The sequence below is a fragment of the Lissotriton helveticus genome, chromosome 1_2 (assembly GCF_964261635.1).
Source record: "Lissotriton helveticus chromosome 1_2, aLisHel1.1, whole genome shotgun sequence".
Lineage (NCBI taxonomy): Eukaryota > Metazoa > Chordata > Amphibia > Caudata > Salamandridae > Lissotriton > Lissotriton helveticus.
In genome coordinates this window covers 348,918,288-348,928,182 of record NC_136058.1, presented here as the reverse complement: position 1 = coordinate 348,928,182, position 9,895 = coordinate 348,918,288, and the positions used below count along the sequence as shown (strand labels likewise).

Genomic DNA, 9,895 nt, shown 5'->3' with positions numbered 1-9,895 from the left:
GGTTTTCTTGGTGGCGCGGATCAGCTGGTGGTGTTTTCGGGTGGCGAGCTTGAGGGCAGTCATGTTGTCTGGTGTTGGGTCTGTGCGCCAGGTTTTCTCGAGGGCTCTGCAGTTCTTCTTGGAGCTCTTGAGTTCGTCGTTAAACCATGGGGCTTTCTTGCTGCCGGGTCTGCTCGGCGGGGTCTTCAGCGGGGCGAGTTCGTCTGCGCAGTCGCTGATCCATTTCGTGAGGTTGGTGGCTGCTTGACTGGGGTTCGTTGTGCTGGTGGGAGGGTTCTTGCTCAAGGACGTAGTGAGCTGGTCTGCCGTGATCTTGTTCCAGCTTCTGCGGGGAGCCTGTTGCTGGTGATGGTGGAGCGTGGTCCTTCTGAAGCTGAAGTGGACGCAGCTGTGGTCCGTCCATTGGAGTCCCGTGGTGTGGCTGAAGGCGGTGTCCTTGCTGGAGGAGAAGACGGGGTCGAGAGTGTGTCCGGCGTAGTGGGTGGGGGTGGTCACCAGCTGCTTGAGTCCCAGGTTTGCGAGGTTTTCCAGCAGGGTGGTGGTGTTGCGGTCGTCGTTGTTCTCCAGGTGGAAGTTGAGGTCCCCGAGGAGGATGTAGTCGGCTGAGGGGAGGGCGAGCGGGCTGATGAAGTCGGCGATGTCCTCGCTGAATTGTGTTCGTGGTCCCGGGGGTCTGTAGATGAGGGTGCCTCTGAGGGTGGTCTTGGGGTTGACGTGGATCTGGAAGTGCAGGTGTTCGGCGGGTGCGATGGTGTCGTCGGTGTTGGTCGTGATGCGGATGGTGTTCCTGTGGATGATGGCGATGCCTCCTCCTGTCTGGTTGACGCGGTCTCTCCGGATGATCTTGTAGCCGTCCGGGATGGCGATGGCGATGTCGGGCGCTGAGGAGGCGTTCATCCAGGTTTCCGTGAGGAAGGCGACGTCTGGGTCTGTGGTGTCGAGCAGGTTCCAGAGCTCGACGGCGTGTCTGTGGACGGAGCGGGTGTTGAGCAGGATGCACTTCAGGTGGTTGCTGCTGGTGTTCTGCTTGGTGGGCGCTGGTGCAGTGCAGGTCCGGATGCAGGAGAACTTGCAGGACTGGCAGATGAAGGGTCCGTGGGTGCGTCTCGGGGTGGCTCGGTAGCATCCAGGAGTTCGGCCGGCGTTGAGTGCGTTGAGGGTGGCGGCGTCGTACGTCCGGCGGGTGGGCTGGGGTCTGCGGGGGCCAGGGGTCCCGGCGCTGGGCGCGGTCCAGGCGCGGACGGGCGTAGACGGGCTTACCTTTGGCGCACCTTCGGCGCTCAATCGGTGCTCCCGCTGCGCGCGTCCGCTGCGCGCGTCCGCTGCGCGGTCGCTCTGGGGGCGTCATAAGTAGGAGCCGGGTGGGCGGGTCAGCTGGGTGGCGGGAGCGGGGCGGCCAATAGGCTGGTGGTGGGCGGGGCCGCAGGGGGGCAGCGGCGGGAACCTCTGGGCGTCCGGCGGCGGCGGCGGGTCTGTCCCTGGTCAAGCGTGGGAGGCAGGGGGAGATCCGGGCGGCCCAGCGGCGGCTGGGTCGTCCTAGCAGCAGGCAGTAGTCAGGCAGCGGCAGGCGTGGGAGGCGAGGGGGTGACCCGGCCTGGTAAAGGCGCAGTGGTCACAAGCTGAGCTCGTCATGACCACACCCATTTACATTAGGGCCCAGCACAGCAGGATCATCTCCCTAGCAGCCATGAGGTTAACTGTGAAGTTCAAATGCCAGCCAAGAGAGGGCGCTCTGCTGTGACCGGCTGTGCGCTCCTATGCACTCTTGTGAGCTGGGATCACTGCAAACCAGCAGTCGGGCCCACACCCCCACCCGGGCACCGGGGACTCAACTCCTAAAGCTGATAAAGTGCGACCCCTGGGAGTGCAGTCTCTAGAGTCCTATTTAGTAAGCATTTATTGACTTGGTTGGACCATCTTTACCAGATACACAACAGCACCTCGATTAGACAGGCGTCTGAAAGAAGAAAGCCTGCTAGTCTTGAAATAACTTACATTCTTGACCACGAGACCGGAAGTGCTGATGTCAGCCACAGCCACGTGTCTGTTGCACGCAGGGTGGCATCTTTCCCAGTTGAGACATCCCGGCCTTCCGTTAACATTTTAACCCCTCCCATGCTGATGATGAGCTCAGCTCGTCATCAGCCACGGTGCTGGTGTGCTGATGACGAGCTGAGCTCGTCATGGCCGTTAGAACGCTCACACGCGGGGATAATTCCCCCGCTGTGCTGAGTGTTCTAAGGAAACGGGTGTGGCCGTGACGAGCTGAGCTCGTCATCAGCACACGAGCACCGTGGCTGATGACGAGCTGAGCTTGTCATCAGCACCAGGGCGCTGTGCATGCCCCCCGCCCCCCAGCACAGCGGGGGATTAACCCCGTTAGCCAAGGGGTTAAGGTTTTGCAAAGGTCTGGACATGTTACTTAAGTAAAACCCTATATGAATTTGTTTGTATTCAGTTTTAACATGGCCTTTCTGTCGCTGTTTACTTATTTATTAATCAGGGAACATTAAGAAAGCTGTATATTTGCTGTTTAAAGTATGTACTGATAAGGGGGAAAAAATACCAGCTTTATGTGATTTTCCTAATTCTTGTACCAGCAGGAATAATAAAATACTGGTCATGCAATTATAAATTGGCGAAGGGCCAACACTAGCTGCGCCTTCTGCACCGCGGAAGAGCAGTAGCCAGCTGAGACTGAAGGTGCACTGCATCCACTTTTAACCGGATGCTGACCCTACATTTCCTCTGATCTTTTGGAGTCCGTATCTTATCCGTAGATGAGTTCTGACTGCAAAGATGCGAGTGCAGCCTTCAGGTCGCCGGTTCAAAACACAACCAGGGTTATCTTGGCGTTTCAACCTTCTTTGGTTAAGAAAATGTGTACTGCTGGCCTCAGTAACACCCATTAGAAGATTGGAATGTTGGGAGCTCCATTGAAAACAATGGAGTGCTCCAGGGCTTCTAATGGTCTGTAGAAGCCCAAAGCATCAACATTCCAATGTTTGTTCACAGCTGGTGCTGTAAGCAAAGGTCTCACAGAGTCCAAGGGAATGTCAGCCCCTTTGGGCTCTGTGAGACCTTTGCTTTACAAATTAGAACGTTCTGCCCTCTAGAGGCGGACTGTTCGAATAGCCTTAGAGCCCACTGTTGCACGCTCCACCGACCATTAAATCCCGCTCCCTTGTTAAATGCCCAAGAGCGGGCCTTTACTGGCAGGAAGAGTCTGCTACAGCAGGCTCTAAGTCTATATTAGTACACCGTGTGCATGCTGAAATTGGTTCAAGTCATCGTAATGTTTAGAATGCACAACACCAGATACTGTTGTTGTGTTCCGGTTTTCCAAGTTTGTTGACAGAATGGAGCAGGGATGTGTCTCATACAGAGATAGTTGACCTGTTTGTGTCTGTTGGGTAAGATCTGGAAACGTTTTTTAATTGCTCATATGTTTTAGAGTATTAACAGCTGTTGAATGCCTTTCCTCCCGGTAGGCATCCTTACCTTGCACACTGTTTCCGAATTTCATAGCGGGCAATTACAAGTGGTTAGTGCCCTACGGAGAGGTTTTAGCCACTGTTAACAGACTGCATAAAAGGCAATAACAGGCAGCAGATAAACGTATAGAGATATTGCAGTGTACAGAAGTATGCCCTTGTAATGCACAAGGCTAATGTATATTGTTCTTTCTTAGGATGGCAGCCTGCAGTGTCCTACCTGCAAGACCATTTATGGGGTGAAGACGGGGAACCAGCCCCCCGGCAAGATGGAATACCACGTCATCCCCCACTCGTTGCCCGGGCACCCTGACTGCAAGACCATCCGGATCATCTACAACATCTCTCCGGGCGTCCAGGTGAGGGCTCCAGTGCTACAGGAGTGTGGGAAAGAGCCCCAGGGGGCTTCAACGAAGGGGTGGGGGTTGGGATGTGGGCAAGAGTCATGGAACAATCTCAAGGAGTGAGCCCAGAGGGGTGGTGGGTTGGAGTTGCAGTTTTTGAGGAGAGTGAGATAGTGAGTGAGAGAGTGAGAGAGTGAGAGAGTGAGATAGAGAGTGTGAGAGTGTGAGAGTGTGAGATACCACTAAAGGAAACAAACTGTGAAAGAAATAGAGAAAGAGAGAGAGCGAAGAGGCGATAGAAAGACAGAACTAGAGATACAAAGACAGAGGGAGAGAGATTTGGAGATAGAAAAAGAGACAGTGACAGACAAGGGGCATTTAGATATAAAGATACAGAAAGATAGAGATATAGAGCTAAGCTGAGAAGTAGACAGAGAACTTGATTCTTAGAGGAAGATGGCAACTTGCCACAGCATTGCAGCCACAGTATGAATGAACAGTCTAGCAGAATGTGGTTGCACCATCCACAGCTTGCCACACAGAAACAAGTCCAGCATTCACATGACCAAGAAGCTGAATGGACACATCTCTGTATGTGAGAAGCCTTTACTAGTCTATTAGGAATGAGTCAGCAGGATTGACTCAGCCTCTGAGCTATGAGTCAGCATCCTCGGTGGTTCCTTGGAGAGTTGAGCAGGAAGCCCTACAGGATGCAAGTGTGTGTCTTCATGCTGAGGAATAACATGTTTCTAGAGCACCTGTTGGTGGAGTGCACATGTCTTGGAGGGTTGGAAATGCCCCCGTCTTCTTGTGTAATCTCATGACCGCACTCACCAAAAGATGGACTCCACTGGCGTATCCACGGCCTTGTGCAATTATGTATCACACTGGAAAGTACAATTTCCACACACAGGTGGGTACAATTCAGTGCTTAATTTGAGCCGGTGTTTTCCGGTGCTCGGCACTTAACCCCTTCGATGCTGATGACGGTTGTACGCAACAACTGGTGTTAGTGGGAGGTTGTGAATCCTGTGTGGGGGGAGTTAGCACTGTGGTGGTGGGAGAGTATGTCTGGGTAGAGTCCTGGTGGGGAGTTCTTTTTTTATCCTGGGGGGATAGCGCAGACTGATAGGCAGTGTCTGGAGGGTCCTGGTATAAGAAAGTCTTGGGATGGGACACACTGGGTGTGGTGCCCTGTGCCCTGGCCCGGGGTAGAAGGCACACTGTGCTTTGTGGCATCTGAGGTCCAAGAGGGAGAACAGAAAGGGCAGCAAGATCCAAAAATTAAATCTGAATGCTTGGTCCTGTGGGGTTGCTGGTGCTTTAGAGGTGGAGACCAGCTCTGTGACTGAGTTACTGGAGTAGAGGAAATCTAGAGAACTGGTGGTCTCGGTGTCTTTTGGGAATGTCATGGGGATGCTGATGCTAAGGAGATGGGTGACACGTGGGGCTTAAGAAGGGAATGCGAAAGAAAAGTAAGTGACAAGGTACTTAACGCTCACTTCAGAGATAAGGGCATGGGAAGAGATGTAGGAGAAGGCAGGGATCATGCTTGAAAACAGACTAAATGTGCTCATGTTGGACTCTTTACAGGGACCGGAGCATCCGAACCCCGGCAAGAACTTCACCTCGCGAGGGTTCCCCAGACATTGCTACCTGCCCGACAACGAGAAGGGGAGAAAGGTGAGTGTCTCACGCAGCATACACCCACAGCCCAGGAGACCTCCACCCCAGGGTATCTCTCTGACACCCAACTTAGATAATGCATATTGCATTTGCACCCGCCCTAGAGAATTTTGGACAGACAGTTCTGCTGCACCATTGCTATTCTGGTGACCGGTCCACACAGGCTATCAGTGTTTTCAACAAAAACAATGGGTCCAAGGATTCCAGGCCTATATCTGTTTTCAGAATTTTAATAGAGGCAAATTAATCATACTCAAAGCTCTGGGCCCTATCAGCTTCAAAATTGCAAAGTTTTGAGGAAAGTGTGAGTATGTATTCCTGTTCTGTAGATGTATTAATTTGAGGCGAAAGGATTTAGCCTCAAATTAATACATCTACAGAACAGTAATACATACTCACACTTTCCTCAAAACAGGCTACCAGTGTACCTCAGTTCTGCCAAGCACAACCGTACAAAGCGCCACGGACACAACCATGAACACCTATCATAAGTCCATGGGCGTGATCACACACAGCTGTGATATTGTATCTCGTGCCATACGGCACTGGAGGTCCTGCTACAGAATCCTACACAGCTCTGTCGAGGTTGCGCACACTTGCAATCTAGTGGAGTGCGGGAGCTGCACACACAGCTCTCCTGCAGCAGCACACCCTGCTTCCGACAAACCGCATCCCACACAGCTCTGCTGATGTACCACAGTTCTATCCTCAGGTACCTCCTGTTATTCCATTGATGAAACTACACAAAGTTAATTGTGGTATAATTCTTATCTGTGGCACCTGGCAGTTCCCTTCCTGAGGCTGGTACACAGGTCTTCCATGACCCTTGCGTGTCCTCTCGCGATAAGTATTTATGCCCAATAACAGTTTTATTTACTGCGCCTCATTCTGGCCTGGAGCACATCTTGCTATGGCAGGTCTGGCTCCCCTCTATGCCAGGCAGTCTTGGACACCATCCTTTGACGCCTTCTCATCACTCTTTCCCCGTTTCTTCCTCCAGGTGCTGAAGCTGCTCCTTGTTGCCTGGGAACGGCGCCTCATCTTCGCTGTCGGCACCTCCAGCACCACCGGCGAATCCGACACCATCATTTGGAACGAGGTCCACCACAAGACCGAGTTTGGCTCTAACCTCACCGGCCACGGCTTCCCGGACCCCAGGTACTTGGACAATGTGCTGGCCGAGCTGGCTGCGCAGGGCATCACGGAGGAGTGCCTGCAAGAGAGGGACTGACCGACATTGATGAAGGATTGTGGAGCCCAGAACTGACCAAGCTCCACGCCCGCCGACATCCGACAAGGCGGGTCTTCTGGTCCCCGCTACCATGAGCCGCTGCTGAAACCAACAATGGGATCTCTAAAAGTATCAGAAGGCGGCGTCTTCTCTCAGCGGTTGACCTCAAAAGTGAAGGGTCGCCAAAACCAAGCAACCAATAAGAAAAGCCCAATCACTGCCACAAACTGTGCCTCTGCTGAATTTTACAAGCTAGTTAGGAAAAAACTACCAAGAAGTTACCAGAATTCTGTGCTATTAAGTGCTTGAAATGGACAGGCACTGCCTGGTGTTTTTTTAGTACCAGCACTTCTGTTATTTTTGTTTTTTAAGGAAGGTACATGCACTTCTTAGAAGGAAGCAGGTCTGTGCCAAAGGTATTACCTGAACTTCTGTCTTTTCCATTCCAAGTCATTAATGTTTGCTATTTGTTTCTGAAGGGTTGGGGGCGGAGGACGGGGGTGCAGAGTGTTTCGCTTATCTTTTTTTAGGTACAGATATTTCCTTTGGGTCAATTTCTAACCTTGAAAAAAATTGAAAGCCAAGGAAAACGAAAGCGATGGAGAAATGATAGATTTGGCTCTATGGCTGTCCGCTGACCAATTTCTTCATTTTTAAAAATGTTTTCATGTTTTTCACCAGCACGACTGATATTTTTATGTCCATGTCAGTTAAAACTTTGGGAAAGTTAGTAAAAAAACATTTTTTTGTCCTCTAAAATGTAGGCCCATGCAACAAATAGAAGAAAAATGTGAAGGTATTTTGGAGTAATCCAAAAGATTCTCAAATTATAAAAAATCAAAGAAGCGGAATAGCAATGTTAAAAACGAAAACAGGATTTTTAATCTACATGTTATTCAAAAATGTCATGACATGAACCGGTGGGCAGTATTTGTTGCCTCCTACCTGACACAAAGGCGCTTTGCTAAACGGTGGCAAGAGGAACACGTAAAATGTGTAAAGTGAAGAAGTGTTCACTGTGCCCAAAGGAATGCACCTGGGCTCAACACAGACACCCAGTGAAGAGTTGACCTCCGTCCACTTACCAAAGGCCTTTGGTCCAGGTGAAGCCATTAACCGTATTCAAAAGGCCTCTTCACTTTTCTTTTCTTTCCTTAGAAAGCAATGCACAAGTTAACTAAATCCTACCTTAAGTAGGGGTTTGCGAAATTCACATAATTTGCTTCTGTGTACTTATGCAAAATTTCTGCAAAATTATGAGAATCTGTCATTTTGTGCTACATTTTAGTGCAAAGTGCGTCCTTGCATCAATTTTTGATGTGAGGACGCATTTCACACAAAAAAATTGTGCAGAGAAACAAAAGCACTGCAAACAGCTGCTCGCGTTTTGTTGTTCCTGTGCATTTGTGGTATATATTTACCATGAATGGCTCATAATTAAGTGAAGTGGCATAATTTTGGGAACTTTGCGTAACAAGTGTAATGCGAAATTCCTAAAAATACACAGATTATACCAGCATAATTTATAGATCGTCTTGGCCTAATCTTATAGCTTATTCACAATTAACAAAACAACATCTATTTTATCAGTATCTAAAAGACTTGATGGCCTTATGGGGAAAGCATTGAGCGATGATTGACACTTCTCCCAGCCATCACTAGAGCACTTGACATTTTTTCCAGGAAGAGAATATTTTCATGGATTGCTTTGGCACTGATACGGTTCACCTAAAACGAAAGCCCCAATGTTACGAAGCAGTTCTCCATGTGAGTGATTTGCTTGCTGCCACCAGTAGATGGCGCAATTTTGCTACTTCCTACAGCCAGCTGTTCCCCCCCGGAAGTAATCGTATTTGCACGCTTCCACAGAGTTTTCTTAGAGAAGCTTGTAGGTACCCCCCACATTTTTGAAGAGAGAATGATTTACTGTTCTAGTTCTCGAATATTTGGTAAGAGTATGGTCAAGAGCTTTACCTGGATGAAGAAAGAAAAAAAAGAAAAAATAAGGAATAATTTCAGTTTTCTGTCTATTTGCCCTAGACATGAGACTGGGTGTACAGTTAGTGAACCCATGTTTCTGTTCATGCGGATCCAGACCGTGGAGTTTTGGGTGGTAATCGCGGTACACGTTCTCTAATGGTGCAATGGGTCAGTGACGTCTTACGTCCCAGCCGTCCTTTTATGTCGCTGCGGTTACATTAACTGCGGGGACTGTCTACAGACCACAAATGTATTCTGCTTTTAGCGCAGAAGTCGCCGCCTGGCGGTTTTCGTCCTCAATAGGGGCATTTCTTAATAGTATTTTTGTATCCCTGTTATTTTGTAAATTTTCTTTTTTTATGCAGGGGAGATGGAGTGGGCAGCCGGGTGACCACGAGCAAGGATGATGCTCCCCACCCCCCCTTGCCTCAGCATGGAAGCGATGTTTAATTTCAGTTTTTGTGTTTTTTTTAAATTGTTTACTGTAGCAGTGAATCCCAGAGGGTATTATCTGCCCCTGTGTAAAATAGCTCAAATGCCATGCATTGAAGGTACAAGTAGAAGTCCCAAAATTGGGCAAAAAATTGAGAAGACGAGTCACTGAAGGCCAAACGGTACGCTGCGCTGTCGCCATGGGTGGAGGCCGGAGTTGTCCCGTCTTAGAGACGCGTGTGTTGCACATTCCATACCACCCTGTTGCCCCTGTAACCCTAAGGTACCAATGCCTGAGAGATGAGTGGTGTTGTAGGGTTTTGAGATGAAAGCAAATCGGAGATCACAATGGTGGACAAGATGAGTCACGGCTGTGGAGTTTGTATAGTCGCAGCTCTTCGCGCTGTTCTTAGTGTGAGCTGTGTCATGTAACCCTCATGGCTGTAAAAGAGCTGTTCATGTGTTTACCTCCCACCCTCCTGCCAGCACTCAAATCAGGTAGTCAGCTGGCGGCCATTTTAGTCATGGCTAACACTGACCCCACCTTCCCTAAATTGCCAAAAACTAAAATGTTCTACCTGCATTGTTGTCCTTGCTGGCTGCTTTTTGCCTGTTGGTATCACCCAGGTGGCTTGTTCTCCTTGTAGACCTTGTACAAGCCTCCATTACTGTTGCTTTCATCTTCAAACCCTGCACAGGTGAAGCTGGAAATAGGCAGGGGGTCGGAG

At 49.8% G+C, this 9,895-nt stretch overlaps 1 protein-coding gene across 1 annotated transcript in view; it reads left to right on the top strand.

Moving 5' to 3' along the window:
- DTX4 (deltex E3 ubiquitin ligase 4) overlaps nucleotides 1-8,327 on the top strand; it is an 81,573-nt gene extending 73,246 nt beyond the window's left edge. The window contains exons 7-9 of the mRNA XM_078671890.1: nucleotides 3,692-3,853; nucleotides 5,432-5,521; nucleotides 6,525-8,327. Coding sequence (XP_078528016.1) covers nucleotides 3,692-3,853; nucleotides 5,432-5,521; nucleotides 6,525-6,755 — 483 coding nt within the window. The 3' untranslated portion in view covers nucleotides 6,756-8,327. The remainder of the gene's footprint in view (nucleotides 1-3,691; nucleotides 3,854-5,431; nucleotides 5,522-6,524) is intronic.
- The last annotated feature ends 1,568 nt before the right edge of the window (nucleotides 8,328-9,895 follow it).